Source organism: Lagopus muta, chromosome 6, assembly GCF_023343835.1.
Source record: "Lagopus muta isolate bLagMut1 chromosome 6, bLagMut1 primary, whole genome shotgun sequence".
Taxonomy (NCBI): domain Eukaryota; kingdom Metazoa; phylum Chordata; class Aves; order Galliformes; family Phasianidae; genus Lagopus; species Lagopus muta.
The window spans coordinates 608,322-636,236 of record NC_064438.1 but is presented as its reverse complement, the minus strand read 5'-3'; the positions used below and the strand labels follow the sequence as shown (position 1 = coordinate 636,236).

General features: G+C 40.7%; 2 protein-coding genes across 3 annotated transcripts in view; one reads left to right on the top strand and one right to left on the bottom strand.

The window, feature by feature from the left end:
- Window positions 1-2,459, top strand: part of KIAA1549L (KIAA1549 like) — a 107,107-nt gene extending 104,648 nt beyond the window's left edge. The window contains exon 20 of the mRNA XM_048948346.1: window positions 1,872-2,459. Coding sequence (XP_048804303.1) covers window positions 1,872-2,036 — 165 coding nt within the window. The 3' untranslated portion in view covers window positions 2,037-2,459. The remainder of the gene's footprint in view (window positions 1-1,871) is intronic.
- Window positions 2,460-7,943: 5,484 nt separating this feature from the next.
- On the bottom strand, window positions 7,944-9,505 carry C6H11orf91 (chromosome 6 C11orf91 homolog). 2 transcript variants are annotated; one of them, XR_007377667.1, is made up of 2 exons: window positions 8,364-8,499; window positions 7,944-8,155 (listed from the first exon to the last, which is right to left on the bottom strand). XR_007377667.1 is itself a non-coding variant. In XM_048948292.1 (2 exons), exons 1-2 carry the CDS (start codon window positions 9,080-9,082, stop codon window positions 8,073-8,075), a joined length of 411 nt encoding a protein of 136 aa, XP_048804249.1. In that variant the 5' UTR covers window positions 9,083-9,505; the 3' UTR covers window positions 7,944-8,072. The 2 variants fall into 2 exon arrangements, 1 of the variants encoding a protein (XP_048804249.1); XM_048948292.1 differs by lacking the exon at window positions 8,364-8,499 and adding an exon at window positions 8,755-9,505.
- Window positions 9,506-27,915: the final 18,410 nt, after the last annotated feature.

Here is a 27,915-nt window from a genome sequence, read left to right as displayed (position 1 = left end):
GAACTTTTGAATTTCCAAGCTTGATGGTATTAATTCGAATAACTTGAAAATGTACTGTAATCTGTAAATAGTGTTGTAACACTGCACATACGAGGCAATAATGGGGCCCAAGAATTGTAAACAATAGAGAAAGTTAATTCCACTCAGCTTGATATTTATGGAGGAGGTGATTTTATTTTTCCAGAGTTTATCCTTCAGCTGTGGCGCAGTGCATTTCTGTGTTCTGTAAAGCAGTGTCTCAACATGGTGTAACACACTGGTGTTTAAGTCTACCTGGCAAGGAGTACTGACTCTTTGCAGGCTCCAGTGTCACCTGGAATGACAAAAGAATGTCTGCATACGTGATTAACTTCTTAAGCTATTAAAACCGAAACGTGTGGGTTCTTCACTCTGGATTCTTACAGCGATTCAGCGGCTTTTAGATCATGTTCACCAGTGCATACTTTGAGATGTGATGCAGCAGAATACAGCAGCCTATGCCAGGCATTTAGTAGCATCTAAGATACAAGTGACTGTAGTGAGGGACAGATACTAAATCACCTGTTTCAGTAGTGAATGGACACCAAGTATTTAGGGACTGATAACTATGGGGGAGCAAAGACTCTGAAATTAACTGCTTGGAATCAATTTTATGTTTTTTGTTAGCTTTTAATTTCGTTATTTGTTGAGGCAGTAGAAAAATAGAAATGTTAAAATAGAAATGTTAAGAGTGTATTCTATTTCAGAATTATGAATGAGATACAAATGGAAGGAAAATTGAAGTTTATTCTTTGCCTTTTCCTTTATCTACTGATTTCAACACTGCTAACAGTAAAACAAACAAACAACAACAACAACAAAAAAAACCCTCCAGATTAATTGATTACTTCAGATAAATTAATTTTAATATTACTCCCTATGGTGGGGAGGCCAACAAAGCTTTTGTGTGGGTATTGAGTTCTTCAAATTGTACTCAAGGTAAATTAGATAGAGAAAATGAAATGGAGCTCATCTTACCAAGGCATGGATGTTGGTTTAGGACTGAGCAATCCAGCAGTAAGAGCTCCTTGGAGGAGCTGTTCTGAGGAGTTCTTTGGGTCTAGTTAAGGCAGTGTGCACAGCACAGATATTCCTGCCCTATTTGACTCTCCATTTTTATTCAGCAGTTTTTTTTCTCTGCATCTGTGTATTTTGAATTTTGCTTTTGTGTTACTATTGTCAGACAGCTGCACTCTTTAGCTTGTTGAGGTACAGCAGGGGTGACAGAGGTATTGACTAACGTACGTAATGCCATTTTTAATTACCTGTGACGCTGCATGGCTTTGTCCTGTTTACCACTGTGTGATGCTGACAGTGTCATTATGGTGACATGAATACTGGTAGTCTTCCATTGAAGTTACTGAAAAAACATTTGCTTCGAGGAGAGTGGGATTGATCCAATATTCTCACAGTGGTTTAACCATTTTAAGTATCTTGCAATTGTGCGAAGACAGGGTAGTAGCTGGTTATGGATAACTGGAAATTAGGAACTTGGACTTCAGTTGTCATTTTTCCAGTTCTGGCTTGGTCCTGGGCAAAGCACGTAATCTGGCTGTGCCTCAGCATTGCTATCTTTAAAGCATGGTAAAGGTGCTGCCCCTCCTCACCTTGCTCGTGAGGGGCTCATCTAACTGATAAGGTTAGGAACAGTGGAACCCTGGAGCGGAAGCTGACACGTCAGTATGAACCATTGTTTATTATTTCATGCAGCTTGGTAATTGGTCAGGACTGTAGGTTATCCAATCCTTTGGCAGCATTAAAATATAGGGAATAAAAACCTCTTGATACTATTTCAGCATACTGTAGGAAGACTTTCTAACAACAGCTTCTACTTTTTTTTTTTTTTCTTACAGAGGTGCTATATCAAATACATAAATTGTCACTCCCCATGCAGCACATCTCACATTGATGACATGAACTTCTCTTGCGTCTTTGAGTTACAGAAAGGACCGGCTCTGCATTATTACAAGTATCCACGTTATCTTTGTTACTCACAGCTTGATTCAACTAAACTGTAATGGCTGCATCTGAGAATAACTAAAATATTTAAGTGTGTTTCAGCTGGACATGCTTATATTAGGTTGTTTCTAAAGTCAGTTAGAGTTGCAGAAGTGAGAGTGATTTGGAAAGCCATGTCTAAAGACTAAACTGAAAAAGAAGAAAAATAATCACTTAATATATTATATTATGCAATTGGAAAGGAGATCTCCAAGAGCTGGTTCCTTTTGCAATTACAAAAGTTGCCTGTACCCGAATTTGAATTTTACATATCACTAAGGAGGAGACAATTCAGATGTTCTGGGTCATTACCAACTGGCTTTGTTTGTACTCTTAAGTGTAAGGTGATTCCAGAAATGAAGTTTATCTCTGTGTAGCGTAGTTTTTTTTTCATGTTAGTTGCAATAGCTTAGTTGAAGTTGTACATGTTAATTCTTGGCAACTTTGCACATTAAATAAAAGATGTCTTAAAATCTATGTTGCTACTTAGTGATTCTTCCTGCTGTGTCCTCTTCTGTAGATCAGCTGCCTTTAAGCATGAGCACGCCTTTTGGTTGAACCAGCCAGACTTCTGGGCCTATGTAGAGATACCATCAGTTGTGCTCTCAGGGGTGAACCTGGCAAAGGACAGGGAGGGAATTTAAAAATCTCCAGAGGATAAAATAGTGAAATGCAGCAGTGGTGCTCTCTCTGAAGAGATGTATTTGCTGCCTTCCAGAGGTGAGCAGAAGAGTAATCTGCAAACACAGTGATTTTGAGGACATCTTGTAATCCTCTGTTTCCTTTGTAAATTTTTGTCCTTGCTTTCATTTCCTGTTTGTTGTCGTCTTTTTATTATTCAGTTTCTGTTGTTTTCATAAGTATATATTCAGGCCTAAGTTTAATTTGCTATCAGCCTGAAGTGAAATGAGAAAAGAAAATACAGGTATGTGTGTTGGACGGTTTGTGTGATTTGTGGCGCAAGAAATTTGAGATAAAAAGTTCATTTTCTACAAGGAAGACATCTTCCCTTTCCTCTCCCTTGTGGTTTCAGAATCAAAAAGAGGTAGGAAAGGATCTTCCCAACATAGAAGTGAAGATTCTAACATATATCACTGCTATGGTTCTGGACAGATGGCGTAGTTAGGATACTGTTATATATATATATATATATATCTAAGTTGTCACTGAGTGCTTAAATTGGCTCAAGGGATTGTTCTGTGTTTTCTCAAGATAGACCAAAATCTCAGCCTATTTTGCAAATATATTTTAACTGACTTGTGTTGTTAATCATTCGATGTTTCCTTAGAAAGGCCGAGTGCTCCGCTCATTGGCTGCTAGAAACTCTTCCTGATGAGCGCCTCCAATTAACTTACATTCATTATGTAGGTGTCAGTAACCCAAGCAATCCAGAGAGGCCAGAATTTCTAGAATTAAGTGCTGCTCTTGATGTCCCTGCCTTGTGTATGTTAGCACTGAATATTCAGGGCAGGCGATTCTGCCAGGCAGCATTCAGTACTGAAAACAGAGAAGTTATTTTATGATAGCTTAGTGCTTTTGATTTCCTCTGTAATCTGTCCCAGAAATAATTAAGGCAGCTTTGCTTCAAGATTAATTTACATTCTAATGATCCACTGTAATAATCCAGAGTCTCTATTTGGAGAATTTTAACATTCTACACTCTAAAATAAAGGAACTGCTTGAAACTTGATGGGCCCAACTGCTCGATGTAAAATACTTTATTTTAAAGCTGAAATGCATTCTTGCTTTCCAATGGCTTTCTATCTAATGTTTGCCATCATAAAGCAGCTGAGGTTTCCTAGTGAAAGACCTGAGAGCACATGACTGTCATTGCAGCTGTAGGCACTGTGCTCTCGGCAAGATAACTGGTACTGCTCAGCCGTCAGGTTGGCTGAGAAGATGCTTTCTGAGAAGCTTTCTTTGTTAAGAACTGGAAGTGAAATGGAGCAACCTACTTATATTTTGAGACTTTTGCCCATGCATCCAAATCATAGCCAAATATTTATTTCCTGCATGTGACAGGAAAAGACTTGAACTGTGTCAGAATCTAAATGTTAGGTTTAAACTTTCCTGAACAGTCTAAGATAACAGAAACAGTTGAAAAATAGATGATATATGCTTTGAGAATAAAAGGTGTGCAGTAAGAACACTAATATTCTAATATTTACTTTAATATTCAAATATTCTAATATTTAGTTTAAATATGATTATTTTTATAAAGGAAACAATCAGTTTTGAGATGTGCTGATTTGAAAGAAAAAACAAACAGTGCCTACAGAGATGAGAGCAAATTACTGGATGTAACAAGGTCAGGTGAAAACAGAAGAAAAAGGTGAAGTGTTCACAGCCAAGCGGCAATCAGTGTATGCTTCATTACTTACAACTGGTTGTTTGCTCAGGGTATTTGTAGAACTTATTTCTCTCTAAATTCGTGCACACAAATCCATTAAATATTTCTAGCTAAAGATACTGGCAGTGATTTAATTCCGGGCAGAAACGTTGTATAGAATTTCCTATTATTTTTCTCCAAGTTATTTTTTTAAGAGCTGCTTTGTGAAGAGAAGGCCAAACTGGCCTTCCAGAGAAGACAGCCACCATGCTTTGATGACCTTGGGACCCTGAGAAGCTTTGATAAAAGGACTTTGACCAAGGTACCCTGAGAACACACTGCTGGGGCTGAAGCTGGCCAAGGTAAAGCCTTCTGCCTTGTTTTGGCATGTCAAACAAATGATTTTCCCTAGAGAGATGCCCCCTAGATTTTCAAGGTATTGGTACCTATCTGGTTCTTCAGGCACCCAAGATCTACCTTTTATGTATTTACTGACTCAGCCTCTCAGATCTGACTGGAAAGAGATAAATATCTGTGGTTGTGCTGTTTCTGTGAAATGTGAGAATTTCTCCACCCCACAATTATCAAACACAGGGAGCAGGCTAACAGAAATGCTGAGAAAAGCTTGCCCTTGAGGTTGCCTGTGGGTCTTTTGAGGGTGTGATGTCCTGAGATGTTTAAAAAAAAAAAAAAAAAAAAAAAAAAAAAAAACCACCAGCCAAAAAACATACCAGCTGCCTTCTGTGGGCTCCACCTCTGTTAACTATGTGCTGACCAGACCCAAGCAATTAGGGTGAAAGCCATCAGCTAATTAGTCCACTTTAGTAGTTAATTGCAGTGTTGCTGTCTCAAGTGAAACAAGTTACAAAACGCTGACTGGTGGGCAGAGATATTTAGTCAGAAGCACAGAGTTAATTAGGCTCTAAAGAACTAAGTCGCAATTAAAAGGTGCCAGGGTGGGCCTAAAGAATAGCTTGAAAACAGATGGAGGACAGAGAGAGCAAACCATGCATTTGTATTATAACTGGAGAAATTCTCTGTTAACTTCTCTGATTTAACTCTGTTAAATTCTCTTGTAAAGCTGCAAGTGCGCCTCAGGCTGTGGGCCCTTGAGGGCACCCGGAGGCACCTGGCCAAGCTCCTTAGACAGCTCCACTTTCTGTCCCAGTGGCCTGAGAGGCTCTGGCTCCCCTCAGCCTGGGCCATGTTGCAGCTATGCCTGTGGCAGAGCATCCAGGTCGTGCTGCAGACAGGCAGGGCAGTGCTCCAAGGATCCCTGCTCCATCCAGCGCAGCTTCAGGTGTGGTCCCTATTTGGAATGAAGACCCATGGGTCTGCTAACTATTGCTTTGCTTCGTTAAAAAGCATGTTAATTAGCAGGTGAACTGTGAATTGCCGTACTGGTGGAGACCTCAGGAGGACGATGGCAATTGTGGAGGGTAAGATTCGATTTAAGATTTCCCAGCTTCTCTGATAAAGGTTATTACAGCATGGTGATTGACAAATGGAAGTTATGAACTGGAATTATTTATTTTTTAAACGTGAAGCCGCTGTAGTGTAGATCAAAATCTGTCTGGAAAGAGCAAGAGGAAAGAAACAAAAGCAGCGGTAGGAAATAAGATTTTGATATCAGATTGTGCTGAAATGCTTCTCAGCTGATCAACTTTAATACAATTTAAAGCATAGATTAAAATGTAGTTATTTGCAAATAACAAATAGCAAAGCCTTTGACATGGTCTCTCACAGTATCCTTCTGCGGAAACTGGCTGCCCATGGCCTGGACAGTTTTACCCGCCGTTGGATAAGGAACTGGCTGGAGGGCCGTGCTCAACGGGTGGTGGTCAATGGAGTGAAGTCCAGCTGGAGACCTGTTACAAGTGGTGTCCCCCAGGGGTCGGTACTGGGGCTCATCCTGTTTAATATCTTCATTGACGACTTAGATGAAGGGATTGAGTGTACCCTGAGTAAGTTTGCAGATGACACCAAGTTGGGAGGTGGTGTCGATCTGCCTGAGGGCAGGGAGGCCCTGCAGAGGGATCTAGATAAGCTGGATCGCTGGGCCGAGGTGAATGGGATGAGGTTCAACAAGGCCAAGTGTCGGGTCCTGCACTTTGGCCACAACAACCCCATGCAGCGTTACAGGCTTGGGGATGAGTGGCTGGATGAATGTGAAGAGGAAAGGGACCTGGGGGTGTTGGTTGATGGTCGGCTGAACATGAGCCGACAGTGTGCCCAGGTGGCCAAGAGGGCCAACGGCATCCTGGCCTGCATTAGAAATAGTGTGGCCAGCAGGAGCAGGGAGGTGATCGTCCCCCTGTACTCAGCACTGGTGAGGCCGCACCTCGAGTACTGTGTTCAGTTTTGGGCCCCTCACTACAAGAAAGACATTGAGGCCCTGGAACGTGTCCAGAGAAGGGCAACGAAACTGGTGAGGGGTCTGGAGCACAAGTCTTATGAGGAGCGGCTGAGGGAGCTGGGATTGTTCAGTCTGGAGAAGAGGAGGCTCAGGGGAGACCTCACTGCACTCTACAACTTCCTGAAGGGAGGTTGTGGTGCAAAAGGGTCTGGCCTCTTCTTCCAGGCAAATAGTAGGACCTGAGGAAATGGCCAGAAGTTATACCAGAGGAGGTTTAGGTTGGATATTAGGAGAAACTTTTTCTCTCAGAGAGTGGTCAGGCACTGGAATGGCTGCCCAGGGAGGTGGTGGAGTCTCCGTCCCTGGTAGTGTTCAAGAGGTGCCTGGATGAGGAGCTACGAGAGATGGTTTAGTGCTTGTGGTACTGATAGGAATGGGAGGGTGGTTGGACTAGATGATCTTGCAGGTCGTTTCCAACCTTGTGATTCTGTGATTCTATTTTTCTTTTTTTTTTTTTTTAAAAAAAAAAAAAAGCTGCTTGTCAAAATATGACTGCTTCCACAGTGGTAGCAATTCACTCTTATTTCATACTGCCACCTACTGCACTTGAATTAGAGCAAGAAAAAGCAATTGATATCTACCAAAAACTGTATTGGTCTAAAGAGCTTGTCTAATTCTTAATAGTGTTATTTTTGATACCATGCAGTATCAAATGTTCTCCAGATCTGTAGTTAATTATTGCTCTCTCAACCTGTTCGTCTCTCTTTCCAAACACGAGGTAGTTGTCACTCCTAAAGCTGCCCTTGGCTTTATCCTATGTGCTATTAGTCCTAAAATAATAAACTAACTGGAAATCAAATGTTTTACAACTGTTCTGTTAGAAATCAACTTAACCTGTCATATCTACAGTTTGGTGCTACACTTAAGAAATTATTTTTGTTTGCAACAGATTTTTGTGCTATCACAAAAGTTTCCTAAAGCTCCATTAGAGGCAGAGGACTTCTAATTGTATTTATGTGGCTCTCAGCTGCACTTAAGTACTTAAAATTAAGGGTGAAACAAAGCTGCTCTGGATTAGGATTACTACTTCTCTGCTCCTTGTGTCTTGAACCTCATCACTGAACTTCTGGGAATCCTGACATCAGCACTGTTAATTTCTGAGTGTTTTCGAGGTAAGCGTTATGCACCCCATTTGCTTACAGTCTTTAGAAGGCTGTTGAAACATATGTCAGTGTTATCAATATCTCCTACCAGAGAAATGACAAAAATTGTTAACAAGAGAATATAACAAATTTTAATTTAATAAAGGAATACTATGGAAGATCCATTAAAATACTCCATAGTACGGAACATCCAGAAGACACAACTCCATCACACTGGGGGCTGCAGCTTCTGTTTCTTCACTGCTTTCAAGCATTCTATCTTTTCTTCTCTCTGTGCCTTCAAAAGTTTATCTAAACAGGAATGAAAAACAATTGGTCACCAACTGTTTATTAAAAAAAAAAAAAGTAGTAATTTGTGAGGCAAGTTAGTAACTTTCTGTAGCATTTCTTGTTTAGCAAATATCTGAAATCCTGAAGTTTCTCAAATGTGCTGACACTAACAAGTATTGAACTGTATTGCTATGACTGGGGGGGGAAGGGGAGGAGGAGGAAATCCCACCATGATTTTAGCGTTCTAAAAAGTAGTGTATGCAAACTGCACATCACAACTTGGGATTTTCCTTCCAGTGTGTGCCCCATGATGCTCTCTGTGGCCCTGGGGAGAAGACGTCCTTCCCGCAGCCCTCCCACGCCACTCTGAGCTGCTCCACCCGGTAGGTTCGGAAATAAAAACGCCAAACTCATTTAATTTTTTTTCTTTTTTTTCCCTAAGCCTTTGACCACCTGCGGCCACTACTGGCCGTTTCTTTACACCCGTGATGCTTTGCAGCTGCAGGGCCTGGCTGCTGGAGGTTGGTACCTCTCGGACCGACCAACTCCCTTTACGTTGAGCGCTTTGGCTCTCTTTGCTAAGCCCTGGGCTGCTTTGCAGGACTAACAGCCTCACGCACACTGCTGCGCGTCGAAGTCTTCGCCGATGAGGGCGAGCAGCTCCAGCTCCTTCACGCGGATGCCCAGCTCGCAGATCTCCTCCTCCAGCCGCGACGCCTCGTCGGACGGCTTCGCCGCTCTCTCCTCGGCCGCCGGGGGGCTGAAGAAGCGCAGCGGTTCGTAGTCGATGGGCGCCAGCTCCGCGGACGAGCGGGAAACCCCGGAGGGAGACGGGGACTGCCTCGGCCAGCACGCAGCCGTCAAGGTCTTCCACGGGCCGCCGTCGGGCTCGGGGCGGTCGTGGAAATGAGGGAAATAGCGCGGCCGCTGCGGAGGCTGCCCGCTCATGGCGCTGCCCGCTCGCCGGTGGCGCTTGTCCCGGATAACGGTCGCACACGAGACCGCCCGTGCCTCGACCTTCCCCGCGGCTGCACGCGGTGAGAGCGCAACGCGCTCCGGCGCAGCGATACGAAGGCCGGCCGTGCGCCTCTTGCCATTCCCGGTGAATTGAGGAGGAGAGCCGGAGGAGCTGCAGGGAGCGACGTGCAGACGCAGCAGCTGTAAGTGCCGCCTCTGGGGGGAATGTGCTGGAAAAGTCAATGAGCTGCCCCTATCTGGGGCTCGGAGTGCTTTTAGGTGCGCGCAGCGCTTTGCTTGCAGCGAATGTGCAAGGAGCTCTGCTCTGGAAGCTGCCAGGAGCTTCCACTTACCCGCCCGTATGTAGCTTTCTGTTTATCCGTGTATGCAAAACAATCAAACACCGCAAGGGACACGTTGCTGTTACATCTTAATTTGATCCTGGCTTCATGCTGGTCAGACGTCTGCCTTCAATTTTGTCACTAAAACGTTGTTTAATTTAGTTTAAAAAAAAAATAGTAAATTGAGATCCTTTAGTCTTGAGTTCTGGAAATGAGAACATCACGTAGACAGGAATCTTACGTAGCTAAACTGACCGTAGGCGTTATGAAGGTGAGAGCTGTGAGAAGGAGTTTGTATGGACTCTCGTAAGCCAGCAATTGCAGTACAGTTAGTTGTGCTGTCAGACTTGATCCAGTAGAGGGAGGAATATGCACGCTCTTGGTAACGTGCTGTAATTTGGTAAATTTAGCACATCTTTCAGAACGTGTTGATATTTGAAGTCTGCCAAGTGACGTGCTTATACATACACGTTCATTTTGGAGAAGCAGGTCTCTTGTTTATGTACCCAGCAAAGACAGCAGCTGACAGTATTCCAGCCAACCCTACTCTACAGTAATTGAAACTGGCTTGGGAGCATCATTTGAAATCCTTTTCTGTAGAGAGAAGTTAAGGTTAGTCAGATAAAGTTGCAGAGCCTGAGTGCCACTAAAATGTGCTAGCAACAGCAGGTGGTGCAGTTTTCAGTCTCAGTGAGAATATTAATGTTTCAACAAAGGCAGGAATGGCAAACTGTGCTGTAAACTGCTTGCGTCACCATACGATTTGTGTGATCTGAGCAGGCGTTTTGTGTGTGCCTTCGTTTGTGCTAGACTGAAACAGCACTGAGGAGGCTGCCTTCCTTTGGCTGCTGTAGTTAGAATTTGTTGCCAATGCACAGATTAAATACTGATACTCAGAAGCGTCCAGTGTACGTGTGTGTGAATGTGTGTACGCTGGAAGGATGTGTCAAAGCTACAGCTTTTCCATTTCTACAGTGGATTTTGTACCATGTTTAAAAAAGAGCATTTCTGCCACTGTGAGACGACATGAAAAATTGCACGTCAAAAAGTTAGATTTCATATCTGATGTGCTATTTTTAAGCATAGGCAGATACATCACAGTTCTTCTGCTCCATTTAAACTAGTCTTGGTCTTTCAGCGTGGATGTTGTACCATCTCGTGTTGACGACAGTTTCCAGTAATTTGTGATCAACCTGTTTGTTTTTTCCTGAATTCTGCTGTGTTCTTCCTTCTGCATTAACCAACCTCAGTTTTCCACATGCTTGTGTCTATACTGTTACTGCATTCAGTTATCTTTCTATACAGTATCTTTAGTGTGCTGTCTCTTAATGATTCTGCTCATCACTTTGTCTTCCCTCAGTCGGTCCAGAATACCACTGATGAAATTGTTCTCCTTTCTCATAGTTACTGGTACATTTATCCCACGATTATGTTCCCCCCTCATCTGCATCAGACCTTTTTCTTTCAAGGCTTTCCACAATCTAGGTATGTTCTTTGTAGATATGATGTTGCCGTTCCTTTCTGGTTTAATAATGTACTTTATACTATCCGTATATCAGTATCAGCCCTTATTTGCCATCATTCAGATTCTCCATCAGAAATTACTGGCTTTTCAGCTATTCTTTCTCCTTTCTAAGAGAGAACCTAAAAATCCACGCGGGAGCTGCTGTGATACACTTCAGAGCCACGTATTTGCAAGCAGTGAGCTGTGACTTTCCTGCTCCTCTTGCTCTTATCTCTTCCCTGTGGATGTTGTCTGTCACATTCATGCCATTTGTCATGCTGCTTCCCAATGAGAAGAAGAGGTGTCCCACACCTTGAACTATTGTACTGCATCTAATTTGTCACTTGTTCCTCTTTCTTTATGTCTACAATCCCTTCCAGAAGACCTTCTTTCCTGTGTTTGACAAGCTGTCAGATCCAATCCTGATCAGGAATGTGGGCTTCTACTACAGTCATTTGAATAAATTAGTCTATATTACTTGCCATTAACAAAATATAATGATATTTGCTGGCTTCCTATTGTTTTCAGCCTGCAATCTGTAGGACTCATTAGTGGAACTGTTTTCAGAAGCATGCCACTCCCTTCCTTGCTGAATGCTCCTGGTCTGCTGGATGTATTTTGTTACAGCACAAACCAATGTGCAGAGGGCTATTTATAGAGTCTCAAAGCACTGTGCCAACAAACTTAAAATGAACAGTGAGCAGTTAATCAACAATTACATGACTTGAAAGAAGTGCTAATTGGAAAAGTTTTTAAGGAATGAGTTTACAATTAGAAATAGAAAATAAGGCAGAGACTTGATGCCTGAAATAGCATTTTGGACTGATGAGCAGAAATGCAAGAAGTATAAGAGAAAAAAGAAAGAAGGAAAAGAAAAGCTGTATAAGAAACAAACTTAATTTTCTCCTCAGGTAGCTCTGTGACAGTCTTTAGGATCTGAAGAACGTTCTCACTTTTGGATTGAAAGCGTATAAGTCAGTATAGTTTTCATTGTTAGGCATGTTGGGGGTGTGCTCTGTTACAGGTTTTGTTTTAGTGACCATGACTGTCTGTATCTTTCTTCTGACTTACGTGCTACTGTGTTCAAAACACATGCTTTATTCCAAGAACACAAAAACAAATAAAGAAGTTGCCTGAAGGACTTAAGGTTGCTTAAAGGCATTCAAGTCTGGTAAGTGAGAAGCTGGGAAGCTTTGTATATTTTATATTTTTTCTTTATTTTTTTCTTTGCAATTATACATATATATATATATATATATATATATATATATATATATATATATATATATATTTTTCCCCTTTTCACTAATATACCAAGAATTGGAGTTCAGTGGATTCAGAAGTGGTGTAGGTGATACACTGTTACAAGATGTAGAGTTGTGAAGGTGCAGATATTGAATAAATACTATTTAAAACTTACCTGTCTGCAGGCTCACTGAAAAAGATCTATTGAAGGTGCTTGTTCTCATGCATTCTACCTTGTATGTAGGGTGCCGGAGAAGGAATGAGATTACTTTGGTATGAAAGAGTAGCATCTGCTTATTAATTCAGTAGATGGTTCCTTGGTGATATGTGTTTGCCTTTAAATACTAATTGGCACTTTCCAAACACAAGTCTTTGTCAAACCTGCTTCTTGTTACCAAGTATATCCCTAGGGTGACTTTCTTTTTTGAAGTTGTATTTTTAACAGTCTCTTGTCAGGAAATCCTTGTCTAAGGTACTTGGCAATCAAAAGGAAGCTACTGGATTTAATTTTTGCTTATTAGCAGCAATCATGCTGTAATTCTTAAGTGCTGGCAGTAATCTTTGGATTTTTAAAGATTCTTTTTATTTCAACAGCAAGATAAAGTATGGATATATATATATATATCCATGAATAACTATGTCCCACTGCCTGTGTTGTTGATGAAGGTGTTGAAGAGTGCCAGACACAAGTTGGACACCAGGGGGCCACCTCTCGTGTCCGGCCTCCACCTGAGCATAGAGCTGTCAACAGCAACTTTCTGGCTACAACAATCCAACCAACTCCTTATCCTGTGATTCCACTGGTCTTCAAATCCATTTCTCTCCAATTTAGAGATAAGGATGTGGTGCCAGGCCATGCCAAAGGCCTTGCAGGAGTCCAGGTATACATCAGTTGCCCTTCCATTGTCCACCAGTGCTGCAGACCCACTGCAGGTGTGCACAAAATATGCTCTGGTTCATACTGACAGAAACAGGATCTGAGCTGATGAAATCCTTGGTTGCATACTAAGTGTATGTAGACCACAGAAATTTCCAGACAAGCTCAAGTGAAACCTTAAACTGTTTTTCATCCTAAAAAAAAAAAAGAAAAAAAGCTATTACCAAGGCAATGTGTAATTTCTTGCTGTGAGCTGCGACGCCTTGGATCTTTAGGAAATGTTGTCATTCTTAAGTGCTAGAAGAAGTATTTGGTGGATTTTTTTTAAAGTTTTTGTTAATTCTATAGAAAGATAATGTATGGATTGCTGTCATGAAATAGAAAAGATAGGAAGAGGATCTCTATGCTACTTCAATGTATTTTCAGTGTATTGGGGGTTGATTATCATAAATCAGTGCATTTTTAAATGATGATTTGGCAAGTAGATCTCAACATTTATTTGGGAGATTTTATGCAAAATCTCTCAAATTCATATGGATGTTACTTTGAATACACCTATGCTTGTAACTTAGCTCAAAGAAGCACTAACAGAAAAAGCCTTTGTATGGGTCTGTAAGATCTCTGTCAGTTGAAATTGGGGGCTATGGATTGTGCCAGAAACCTGTTATATTTTTAAGGATTAGTCTTCACTGCGGTGCATTTTCAGAACAGTGAAAATATTATTATATATAATGTGGTTTTTGTTCATATTTGCCAAAAGTTCCAGTAAAAAATAGGCTTCAGTTATCCTTGGGATCAGCTTTGCTGCATTTTGGAGATGTGGATGGTTTCTAATTATAGCAGCCTTGGGATGTGAATGGTCTCTGACTCGCTAATAATTTTCTTCAGAGCTGCAGCCCATCCTATCAAGGCGTGTGAAAACGTATCAGTGAGTACAATTTGCTCTACTTACATTAACTGCTTAGAATAATGGAGTCTGGCTCCCACCAAACATAAAGTACAATGATTGCAATGAAACTTTGTTATAATGGAACATTGAGTTTCATTAAGAGGCGTTTTCATCATACAGCTTGGCTGATTCAGAGCAGAGATGTCATTCAAGTATTCAAGCCCAATATACCTTTGCTCATGTTGCTAGCACCGTGTGTTGATGGAAAGAAATTGTGGTGTAGGTAACATTTTCTTTGAAGCTATTTTAGGCTGACTTTTTGAGCATACAAACAAGATCTATATTTCATTAACAGGAATAGCAACTGGCATATTGACTTTTTAGAATAAAGAAGACTGAATTAGGAAGGAAGACTAGGAAGACTCTTTCAGTTATGTCCACTGAAGGGTTTTTTCAAAAAATGTTTTTTAGATGAAATTAGTGAAGTGATTTGAAATGTTTAAAGATTCTGAGGAGAAACGATTGGGGATATTTTTTCCTTTGCTTTTATCATTGATTAATATACGTTTACCTTAAAGTATTTATATTCTTTCTAGAGCTTCTTTTCACATAGGCAGGTCCTGTTATTGTCTCTTTCTCACTGCTTCTCAAAAATGTAATTCTTTCCCTATCTCTCCAATTCCTTCTACTGTTCACATACCCTAATGCAATGAAAGACGAGCTTTCAATTCTGGGGTGCCTCTGTTGTTTTCTTACTTTAAAGACTGAATTTTACCAGGAATGCAGAAAGGGCACCCAACTTAAACACACACTTCAGAGGAAGAGGCAAACACAGTGAAGAAATTAATGCTACGGCCACCAGCTCAGAAAAATAACAAAGAAGGCAGTCTCGTGAAAGTGACTTGTATGGAAATAACTGGAGAAGGGAACAGGGAGGGAGAAGCGTAGAAATAAGGGAGCATAGAAATAAGGCATAGAATGTGTTTTTATTTACATATTTATGTTAAGAAGGTGCTTTCCCAAGACCCAGAGATAAATGTGGGGAAGAGCAGTGTGACTGTCACTCACAGGCACCTTCCCCTGTGTTGCTGCAGCAGGTATTTCCTGAGCGGGGCTGAAAGAAATGGCTTTGTGGATGGCAAACTTTAAAATTAGATGGAATAAAGTGCGAGCCAGCTGCATCGTCAATCCTGCACTAGCAATGGCTAATTCTGTGCTTCTTTGTTTCTTTGAAACATCCTCTACCACACAGTCATAAATGTTATGACACCTGTGGCTCATTTTTCCCTTGTGCTCTTGATAAAGTTCAAAATAATGCTGAAGCAAACCAGTGCAACGAGGCTGTGGCTGAGTATCCTTTGAAGACATTGGTGAGGGAGGATTTTTCCCTTATAACCCATACGAAACTTGTCCAAAAATAACGTTTGGCCCATTATAGTGAACTAGCTCAAGCACCACGATGTTGGCTGCGGCCTTGTCTCTCTGGTGACTGAATTTCCTCTGGCTTCAGTGCAGTTGCTGAAGCTGCTGTTTTGCAATGTATCATCAAAGCTCGATCCTCTACTGTTAACTGAGATATATTAATTAGTTATTTTATGGCATTCTGTCCTCAACTCAGGAATATTAGAGGATGAATAGCTGTAGAACACCTTGCATATTCAAACATCAAGAGAGATTTACCTCTGGTAAATAAATGCTGCTTGTATTAAGCTGCATCCCAATGAAAACGCTTGTGAAGCAGTGTGATGTAGCAAATCAGATCCAACATAAACAGATGACGTGTCGTAAATGAAACAGGATGCATCTGGAAAACGGTGTAATGAAAGTAAATGTATGATTTCAGCAGATTGGGATATTCCTAATTAGCCCTGAATAGCTCATTTTCACGGTTAAGTATACATCCGTGTAATTAAAGGCCTAGTGCCTGGTGATAGTCGTGATGAGTGCTCTTTCCTCTTATTGCCAGCAGATGTCTCTCTTGAATGCTGCAAAGCAAGGCGACGGATGAGCTCAGCTCTGATGTAAGGTCCTGGCCTGGGTCGCACAGCCGTGAAGTGCCTCATTCTGGCTGGTTCCCACTTAACTGAATTTCTCCTCTGTGCGGCAGCACGGCTTTGCGCACAGAAGGCTGAAAATGTATTGTGTTAATGGCACCCAAGAATGCATGTGCACAAGTGCCATCAAGATGTGCTTCAGTTCCATCAAAGATAAGAATGGAATGACTGCAGGAATGACAACTTGAAAAATATCTTGTTTGACTTCATCAGTGAGGACTATTACAAAAAATTGAGGGCCTAGTTAAGGTTTGACTAATCAAACAAAAAAGATCTATCTAAAGTGTAGAAAACTTTGTTGGTTTGGTTGGTTTGGTATAATAATGAATTACTCAAGTGCTACTTTAGACCCTACTCCCTAATTCATATTTTGAGCGGAAGCAAGGAAGTAGTCTGGATAGGGGTGGCAAATAATATAATCTCTTGTGTTTTACCTTACTAATGCTGAAGGAAGATTATCAATGAGAATGTGGAATTTGCTGTAAGGAACAGGCTGGCTGCCAGAGGCTGGGGGCAGGGAACTGGATAGGGGTGAGATGCTGAATGAATGGAAGCAAGGCCAAAGGGGGTTGCTAGAGGGACAGGTCACAATGTAAGGTGGTTGAAATATCAGCTGCTGTGTTGGATGGCAGAAACTTCAGTGTGCTACAAAGGAGTGGATATGTGCTAGAAGGCCGAAGAGAGAGAAATCGCTGTGGGGGGAAGCAGACATTGATGAAGGGCTTTCTCCTTAGCACAGCATGGTGCACTAGCTGGATCCATAGGAAAGGGCTCACAAGAAGGGTAGAAAACTACAGAAATTGGAGTACTGACTACTGAAAATGGGATGGGGGGGAAACGTTCTGGTTTTGCTCATGATGTAAATGGAGATGTTGTGTCTGTGAAAGCACATGTGGCATTAGAGCCTTGAAAATAATTGTCACTGAAATACAGACATGTTTTACACACAGTTCTCAATCATGATTGAGAGGAGGAGAGGCTGTGAGGGCAGAGATTAATTGTCCTACAGGAGAGCCAAATCATTTTTCTCCTCTGAATACTCCTCAGGTACCACATAAGTACAGCAGTAGAGTGGCAGATCTAGTCTGCTACCTCAAGCTAATATTTTGTGTAGCAAAATATTTTTTTTCTAATTCAGTCAGAAACGAAGTCTGATAAAAGCCCTGAAGAAACATGCTGGTTTTAGTCTTTTTAATACAAACCCTTTAGGAAACTGTGGCGCATCTCCAAAAGGACAGATACTTCAGAAATGCACTGCTAGAAATGAATTCTCTTATTGTGTTTTGTGTTACTTCTCAAGTTCTTTTACCTTATGATATGAAAAGCTATTTCTCTTTCACTGTGGGAGTGTTTCTATGGGAAATACCTATCTGATAACAACGGATTCCACATAGGGTTGCTTCAGGGATACGTGTAGTTTCTGAGGGCACAACTTCTATTGTAAGGGGAACTTAAGTTCTCCTTTTTTAATGAACCATGCAGAGGAAGAACAAAGAAGGCCTTGATAACTTTGTAATGAAGAAAACGAAAAAGTCTTATTTTCAAACCTGCAAGCACAATTGTGTGAGTTCAGAATTCTAGATATGCAGAGAGAAGAAAAATAACCTGGATGGCAAATTATTTTAGAAAATATATGGAAAATGATTGTCCATTTTCCTAGCTGGCTTAGCAAATTAACTTTTCCTTATGATTTTTAACCTTTTAAGAGAGGTGGTTTAGGGCTGCTGTCCTGCCACATCCTCCTGTTCCTGGAAACAGTGGAGCATCTCTCTAGATTAACATAACTTGAAAGCTCTATTTCTGCACAGCTGGTCAGACCTTACTTCTCTTGTATGTGTATAAGGAATACTGTACAAAATGCTGACTGTGGGTGTTGGTGATAAGTAATTGCTGATAAGGAATCTGGTTAAATTGCTGATCACTACATTAATGTTAATTCACTGCATTAACGCACTTTACTGGGAAGGGATTGGGAAGTGCTACAGGGAGAATCTTTCCTTGCTTTCTCTGTGTGCTGTGGAAATCCAGGTCACTTTATCAGCAGTTTGTTCCTGCAATGAAGGGAAGACCATAAGGACTCTGGCCATATCATCCCTTTTGTGCTGGCATCCCCACGTTCATTCTGGTCTTCCTCCTCTGAACAGAAATGCAGTTTGACCTTTGTTCACTACCGATGTGGATCTTAAGATACCAGAAGTCATGTCTGGGCTTTGAAATGTCAATAAATTTATGACTGCTAACAGGACTGCAGTTTGCAAAATTTGAGAAAACATGAATCAAATAATGCTCAGGATCTCTGGTGGTTGCTGGTAACTGGGAAAAGCAGCTTTTTTTTTTTTTTTTTTTCTTCTTCTGTTTGGGGAAGGAATATTTGCTGCCACTGTTTCATGATGTCCAAACTGTTCCCAAAATGCTATTATGACCCTTAGTCAATATTTTATGCTCAAACATGTAAAACGAGAGCTACTCATAGTCTTGACTATTTTGATGTGAAGATAACTATTTCATAATGAAAAAGTTGTGCATTCTTGATGGATGGGCGTTTGATAAAATAACAAGGGAGACAGTGGAAATATTTAATCATGTAGAATTGACAGGATCTTGGTAAGAGCACCAGTCCTCTGTGATTTTCTTGGTGTACTCTAGCAGACCTGTGTTAACCACCTCAATTACAGTATGTGTTTGCATCTCATTGGTCTTACCTCCATGCTGAACAACCAGGAAAGAGGTGGCTGCACTTAAAGTGGATGCCACACGTTGCCAGGTCTGGTTTTGGTTCAGCTGGAGCATGATCAGGAGGAAGCATGGTGCTTTGGTGCTGGCAGGCTGCATTTGCCTGTTATTTATTATATGTCTGCATTACCCCATTTCAGTGGAAATAGTACAATCAGTTTGAAAAGCTCCAATTTGAAAAGTAACTCAGTGCACTGCTTGCACCTGAGCTCCACTGGGTTGGCCCTGCCTTCTCAACAGGTGCTCAATCACTGATACATGCTGTGACTTAGCATTTCCACTGCATCACTTGTAGGCTAAAATACTGAGAACTCCTAGAATGTTTCCTTAAGGTGACTATGCAAATTGATTTGGTAATTGAAAATTGATAGGAAAAAAACATGCTTGCTAGTGGTGCTCGAACATACAATTAATACAATGCTTAAAATGTGTAGCTATTAGAAAGATCAAAGCAAACAAGATTGTTATTTTAATAGTTATAATTAGGTATTCTATAGGGAAGAATATTTTTAAGATGTTGCTTCTCATACAGAAAGGCATGGCAGTGGTAATGAGATCTTTTCAGGAAAAAAATATCCCAGTAGTTATTTCTGTGTTTTTTCCTTCTGGAAATATCCAGACCATAGCAAAAGTCATGCATATGTTTGAAAGCATTAGAGAGAAGCTGAAGAAGCAGGGGGAGCTGTGTGATTTGAAGTTATGTGGACAGGAAACAGCCCTGTCTGCTTCATCTGTTCCTTCAGGCAAGGGTTGGATTAGCAAGTGCTGCCCCAGATAAGGAAGGAATAATCTTGCCTTTTCAAAACATCACTATGACATGATGGAAATAGCTTTGAAATACAGGAATTGTGCTTCAAATCTTGGGCTTTTTGTTCCACTTAAAGTCCTCCACAACATCTAGAGATAAATGGGTCATGTTGTTGCTCCTGGTCCAGTTTTGCCAGAGTTAACCTTCTTCACAACAAAATGCTACTTCCGTGCTTGGGAATACGGTGCTGAGAGATGACTTTAAATCTTCAGAGACAACCAAGACAAGGGTTTGTCTCTTTGTTCCTTCATGTGCACTGCTGTCAGTTTGAATCGATTATGCTGACTCTCAGGTTGTTCCTAGATGCAGTTTAAGCAGTTGCTCTGTTTTGGGTATTATTAATGTGAGGAGCCATTTGTCTCTTTTTGCTGCAATTAGGATCAAGTCAGGCATTTGAACTCTGCAGCTCACTTGTGGAGAAAGCCTAATATTCCTCTGCTTTGATATGACATGCATGTATTTTATTTGAAAATCCACTGTTAAAATGTGTTAAATTTTCAAAACCAGAGCCAATACCCAAACTTCTCACAATCCAGCTATCTTGGCTTCTTGCCTGGCTAGAGCTGGAGTCTATCGTCGTTTCACAGTACATCAAATACTAAATCAGAATTTAACCTAGTTGGAATTTACAGGAATCAAAAGCAGAGAATGTGATGGCATCAGCTGCTGCTTCCTGTCTGGAAAACATGGCATTTAAATCTGCAGCGACTGTTGAACAAATCTGAAGAGCTGTTTCCTGGTCCGTGCTGTACGTCTTCTCTTCTACTTTGCTACTACATTTATACACCCTGTTGTTTCAGCTCGATGTCAGTAATTTATGTCTCAAAATACAGAATACAGCCATTGTCTTCTAGGTTCCTCTTATGCTTGAGTGTGCCTTGTTTCTTCCTGCTGAGAACTGAGCCCTAATTGACATCTCGAGGGGGTGATTCCCCCCTGTGCTGTGGACCACAGATGCCTTTTGTGTGCTGTCCCAGCCATGGCCTCAAGGTCACAGCCCTCACGTGTTTGGTAGCAGGTCCTTTGCTAATACTGGGGCTGAAATTCTGCCCCAGAGTTGGGAATGGCCTGCAGCCCGAATTATGGATGCACTAGGACCTGTGACCACCTCTTTTGTATGTTTTGAAGGTGAACGTGGCTTCAAGAAAGACACTGCCTTTATTAACCATTTCAGGATGTAGCTGCTCAGCTGCTGAGGTCAGTCTCCTGCTTTCAGCCTGCTTTACAGTGCGATTCATGCCCCACTCTGTGGTGTCCGCAGTTCACAGCAGAAGACTGGTGAGCACAGAGAGTAACATTGTATGATCTCCCTGCAGTTTGGTTTCTATTCAGCAATGCTATTCTGTTGTCTCCTTGCCAAAGCTGATCTGTGGGGTACTTTCAGATGCCAAGGAAGCTCCGAAATAATTGTCTCCTGCTCAGCTCAGGGAGGTTTATTAGCTCAGCTGGAGTACACGAGGTTACACACCTGCTTGATTTTCCATTCCAAATTTCCACGTGTATGACAGTAATGTCAGAATAGTACGTCATTGAGTTGAAAACATCCTGCATGTATTTTTGCAGAAATAACCACACAGCCTGGCAGATGAATTGGCTTCCTACTGGGAAGTCCAGTGCCTCTGCCACAGCCCATGTGCAACTAGACATACCCAATGTGGTAGAGTTGCTTCTCTTCCCAACCAGGCATAGCCAGAAGGTCTAAACCTATGACTTACGTAACATGATTGGATGCAATTTTACAACAAAAGCTTGAAAATCAGATTGGAAGGTCTGTTTCTGTGTACTTCAGACAAGACTTTTTCTTCTAGCTCAATGAAAGGCTCGTGAGCCATCGTGGTTACCTTTAGTCTTGGTTTGAGACTAGAGCCAGGGTTTTGCATGATCACAGGCTTTTTAACCAGTATTTCCTGTTATAACTCATCCTCCAGTTTTGAGAACTACTGTATTTTTTTCTCTTGCCTTCTTGAATATCTTTCCTTAAATTATTTCAGATTATTCTCTTGCACTGGAAGAGGTGTCCTGAATTTTATGTATTAATTTATAAGAAACCTCCCACTGAGAGTGTTTCCTGCAGAACCAGAACTCTTTTTAATACAAGGGAGACTAAAAACTTCAAATGAAGCTCTGATGAAAGGAGAGCTATAAAATAAGGATATGGTTTAAAAAAAAAAAAGAAAAAAGAAAAAAGAGGTGACTTATTTCCCTTGTCTTCTGCTATCAAAATAGCCAATGCTTGATTTCCAAAATAGAGAGTTCACAGTCTCTAGTACTTTATAAGAACTGCAGGTCCCTAAAGATCAATAATAAACATTTATAGTCAATGCTGACGGTTTCATTTTTAGAAGAAACTCTTTTGAGTATAGGGAATGAATCTCTGCTGTTTAATTTAGTATTTATTGTGTGACTGCTTGTCTCTGTTTGCTTTGGTGATACTGAGAACAGAGAAGTTTACTGTTATTCTGGTCTTCCACTCTGCTGCTTGATGCTTTTAATAAAAGCAAACGTGGAAGGTAGGCACCAGGCTGCACTAGAGATGTGCTGGTTGTTACAGTCAGGTGTACTGTCATTAGTCTAAACTCAACATCTGGTCAAGAAGGGGACATACCCTCAGAATGCTTTTGTTCTGAAATAGTGGGAATACTAATAAATTTTAACTGTGAACCTTTCTTTGTGGAGGTTTACCAAACAGGTGTGTTTTTTTCTTTCAGTGCTCACAGTAGCTGCTAGTATGTAGACATTTACTGCGTTGAAGTGCTTGCCATTTTAGACCATATAACTTTTCCTAGTGCATTCTGTGTTTGTTTTGTGGACTAGTGGCTATGATGCAGTTTAACTATGCTGTGATGGTGGAAGTCCAACACAGTGATGCACAGGTTTCTGCAAAAGGCAGTGTGTGCTACTGAACCAACTACTGCTCTGCCAGTTGGGTCCACTTCAGGCATTGCCACTGATATATGAGACAAATCACCTTGCATGTTTCCTTTTCTATTTGCAAATCTAAATCTTAAGATTGGCAGTTCTTGTAGTCTGTGTTTGTGCCGTGTGAAATGGTTAGAAATGGTTATTTGTTGAAGCACAGCTTTGATAGAGTGGACTTATGTGGTAGTGATGATGCAGCTCTAGACCTACAGTGGGTAGGACTTCAATTTATATGCATTCTTTCTGTTTAATACAGATACTGAGTGATTAATTTTTAAAACAGGTCTCTGCTGAAATCTAAAAAAAAATAAAATTAAAAAAAAATGAAGCAACAATTTCATTTGGTGCCAAAATAGTTAATTAAACTAATGATTAGTGTTTCCATGATCTCATCCATTCAAAAACGTTTTAAAGACTGAATAGATTAATGCTCTTTGTGGGCACGTACTGCATTCAAGTGCTACATTTAAATCTGGAGATTGGAACCCATATTGTTTGCATACCCTAAAGGATATTTAGTAAATATTTAGTAAATGCTGTCCTGCAAACAAATCACCCAGGGTTTAATAGTAGCCTATGGAGGCTTTCAGTTTTAGTCTATCCTCTGCACTGATATCATGGTGAATAATGCTTCAGCAATGTTCAAAATAGAAGGAAGAGCTGAAAATGGTTTTCTTTTTAGTTGTCTATATGAGATGAATTGTGAGTCAGCCTTGCTGCCTTGTGATCATAGGCAATGATGTAATCAGTAATTATTATATCTGTTCTAGGAAGTGCCACCTGGAAAACGAAAAGATTGGATTTGTATTGTTCTATTTCTTAGCCTTCTTGGTCAATTTTGAAGCACAGTGATAAAGCTGTACCAAAAATGGGATGAAGTGTCTTGTTCCATTTGGTTTTCTGGACGCAGGATTTGAACCTTGGCTTTGTAAATGTTGTAAGTGTCGTTTATTTAAAAAATAACATATGAGCTTTGTTTAGCTTGTGCTATCAACTCTTATTTCTGCTGCTTCATTTGTAATTCATATTTTTGTGTTAAGAATAGAGTATAATAAGAGATCCCAAAAGGCAACAGCAGTGAACAGTCAAACAATTAATGAGCAGTTAGTGACAGAAGCGATGCAGAAAGTGAAATAATCATCCTAAGTATCTAGGAAAAGATCAGAGAACTCTCTCATCCTTTCATGGTGATATTTATAGACTTTGCCTCTGACTTAGTACACACAGTACAGTTTTATTCCCTCCTTTTTTTTTTTTTTCCCAGTTCATCTGAAAAACCATTTTTTCCAGGAGGGAACAAACTTCAAGTAAAACATGACTTTGTACTTGACCCTTTCTCTACAGAGGATTAACAGGTTTGGTATATTCCTAGTATTCTCCGTGGGCAACGAGCCCAGGTCACATATATCTGTGTTTTGAATGAGCTTTTGAATCTCCTGGACAGAAAGGACTCTGACATTTTAGAAATGACAGAAGCCAAGACAGTGCCTTAAAAAACTCCTCTTGTCCTACTCAGACTTAACAATGTCTACGTTCTATTTGCAATTAGTCTGTGATAAGAGTATGAATGTGCCTTGAACACTGTAGCAAAACCAAAAATGTCCTGCATTGAAAGTGGTGTTTGTTAGCTTTATTGAGTGCTGGTTCAGAAACTTTCATTCTGACTTCCCAATTCCTGAATTTTAGTTATGATGATTGAAGGAGATGATGAAGAAATGTAGGTGCAACAATACTTTCACCTGACTGCATGAATTCTCCTTTCCCCCCGTCCCCGCTATTTAAATACTTCCTGTTGCTATTTCTTAGCTGCACTTTGGTATGAATTAGGTCAAAAGAAGAGATATTTGGGGCTGATAGTATCTTTTGTTAATATCATGATATAAGTGGTATATTTAAGTTATGCATTAGAAATACCATGGGTTTTGTAATTGGACTGTTAAATAACAACAACAAAAAGGGAGTATTTCAATAGGTTCTTATCCACTATATTCCCTCTTTTATGAAACTTTAGCATTGGTCCATTGTAGCTGCAATGCTGTTTGAAGTCCCTCAGAATGAAAGCCTTGCCTCCCCGTCCCCCTCATTTGGTGCCATTTACAAGGTTGCAGGGGGCACAGTCCATCCCATCAACCACACGGAGGTCTGAAAGCCCCTCTCCTGTCTCAGCATGGGTAAAGCTCTTCTCTAGCAGCATCTAGACATTATCTCCAAATTAAAATTAATTTAAAAAGAATCTTTCGCATGGTTACGCATGAGCACTTTTTATTTCATCACTTTCAGTTCTAATTTTAAAGGTGGGAGACAGCCCCCAGACTGCAAATTTGGACTGGAGCTGGAGTTCAGCATTTACTTGTGGCCATCTGCTGTGTTAAAGCTGGCCATCTTCTGAAAGAGCTGAACTGACAAAGCATAACCTGTTACAGCTGAAAAGAGTTTGAAAAAGGTGAAGGGTAGGTTTGTAGAAGGACACTGCACCTTCACCATGCTAGCAGCATGGCTGGCCCTATCCAAAGGCGGTGTACCCGTGGCTATGAAGTGCAAAACATCAGCGCGCTCAGTTCTTGTCCTTTGCTCTAACCACTGACCATGGTAAAATAAATTAAAGGCTTGGTTTAAATCTACCAAAGCAAAGAAAATACACAACTGTTATATATAAGATGCTTGATCCTCCCTCCCTCTCTCCCTTTTTCTCAAGCATTGTGGATTCGTGGGAAATAAATTGGAGAGGGAGGGGGGAATCACGGGCATTGTCAAGGCTGCTATCTGCACACAATGGGGAGAATTGCAAATAAGTTGCTGCCTTAACTCTGCTAGTTTAAGCCGAAGCCACAGGGATATTATTTTCGATGCTCTGCACAGTGGATTATAACTTCAGCTCCCATTACCTTTAATGGGATCTTTGCTTGCAATCTGCCACTACTACAGCAATGAAAATCTGTCCCTTAATGCTATTTTACTATTGCAGGGTTTGGTGTTTAATTATATTATATAAGAATTTGTTGCAGCATCTACATAATTCCTTTAGGAGTGCCCTTGAAATGCTTATGAATTTTTATAAACACAAGCTGTGTGTCGCACTTGGTCTCTCACTGCTTTTGCAAACTATTCTGCCTTAGCACGGTGTCATTTTTTCTTGCTGGATGAGCACCGTCTTGTACAGTGTGGCCATTTTGAATGGCACAAGGATGCTAATGTGTGCAGGTCCAAAATTCTTGCTATTTCCATAAGGTCTTGTAAGAAAACATTCAAGTGTTGTAGCCTGTCCGCACCGAAGTCAGATAGATAAACGTCTCTTAAAAGACTTGTAGATAAAAGGTGCGGCTTTACTCGTAGAATGTACTTCAGTTGCTCAAAATCACTGATGTGGTAAAATGGACGTACTGCTGCATACACAAGTGTATTCAGGCGTTGACATGACGTGGCTTACATTTTGCTCCTGTTTATCAAGTGTAGAAGTACAATTAACTGACCTGCAAAAGGATGAAGCTGAGATACCTAAAGCATTACCGGGTCTGACTTGCAGAGCTCTGGCCTTGCAGCCTATCAGGCTATCTACAGCCTGGCTAAACTAATTTCTCAGAAAGATCAAGAATGAGCATGATGACTGCTGCTCTGTTTTCCTCCTGCAACTTTATTTTTCTTCTTCTGTCCCTTCCTGCATACACATACATTTATTTGTGTATATAAATATAGAGAGAGATTTGTGTGTTCAGAGAGAAAGGAAGATTTATTATGCTCATTTTAATTTGCTTTGGAGGCACTGCTTACTGGGGACACAGTATGTACTGAACAGAGCGTACTAATTAAGTACCAGAAGGCAGACAAACCCATTTACTTGAGACTTCACCACAGACGCAGTAATTGTTTACACACGACTTTGTGTTTTCTTTGGTTTTGAACCATCTACGCCATATATCCTGTCTGCCAGCAAGCTGATCAGCACTGCCCTTCCACCTTGTCAATGTCAGGAAGCATGCCTACTTCTTCTGGGCAAGGAATTAGTCGTCTAGCTACGTTTTGCTATTTTTTATTTTTATTTTTTGTGATGACTTCTGAGCTGAGTTAATGGTTTGCATAGGATGCTATGGGTTATGCTGCATGTTCAAGTTCCTTCATACTGTGGGTGCTAGTAAGAAGTTTTCTCTGTGCTACTCTTAAGGAATAATTTGGGCACTGATTAAAGGAGCTCTTGTTCAGATGTGTAATTCTGCTGAGGGAAGAGTTGTGGGCACTTCCCTCCAGAGTGTTCTGTGAAGCAGGGCAGGCTGGGCTCCATTTCAGCTTTGATCCTTGGGACTGCTAGAAGGGCCTGCATTGAGCTGATACACGGGGTGAGAGACAGGATGCTGGCCTTTCTCACTGGCTGTACACAGAGCACCATTGCAACTCCTTGCTTAAACTAGAAGCTCTGTGTCTACTTTTTATCCTTTGTCACCCTCTGGCAGCACCACTGCTGAAGAAGTGTGTGTAATATGCAGAGCTTCTTTAGTAGTCTTGCATAAAACATATGGAGAATAATATTTTTGACTAACATGGGAATAGTTAAACCACACTGACTCTCTTATTCTCTGAATTACTTGCTTAGCTGTTTCAGATCTCTGTCTTCATGTTTTAAAGAGCTATTGAAATAGAGCAGAGAAGAAAGGACCCCTACACGCAGTGCTTCTGACAAGCAGAAAGGAGGAAGTTTCTCCTGAACGTATCTGATTTTCTGTGTGATTTCTATGGCAGTTGAACAGGAAGAACAGATTTTGAGAGGATGACTGTACAATTTCACTTAATTATTCCATCCTTATTCCTCTCTAATTGCAGTGTTTTAAATAGAAGCATTTATAATTAGTGATGAGGCGCTAACTCAACAGCATTACCTGAAGTGAACTGGGACATTGACCATTTGATGTGTTTCTCATTAGGGACCTAACTGTGTTGTGTAGTGCCAAGTGAATAGTTTATATACAAAACAAACAAAAAGCAGAATTTTGCAAATATCTGTCCTAAGACTGCAATGTAGTTGTATTATTATAACTGAGAATGAGATGATAACCCTGGATTTTTGGGGAAGTCCAGAAAGAACCCAGAACTTTACTTGCTTAGGAGCATCAAAAATAATTGTATTTCTCTGTGGTTCTATGTATCTATGTGTGATGAAAAACACTGTATGTCCACATTTAAACATTCAGTTTTAGATCTGTTTTAAAATAGCTATGCGGCATTGATAAATCCCTATTTTCAGGGAGTTTATACTTTTCTTGCTAGTACTCCTTTCCAATAGTTTCTATTCTTTGAATGTTAACCTTAAATTGCAAATTAAAGATTAAAGTTATTTCAGGAATTGGCAAGAATTCTAAATTTTAATTTATTGAGTTTGACATGATTTGAATAGATCATGGGCTCTAATAATTTCAGAGAACATAAATTATTAAAGCAAATCTTAAATGTAAGGAAATGCTAGCC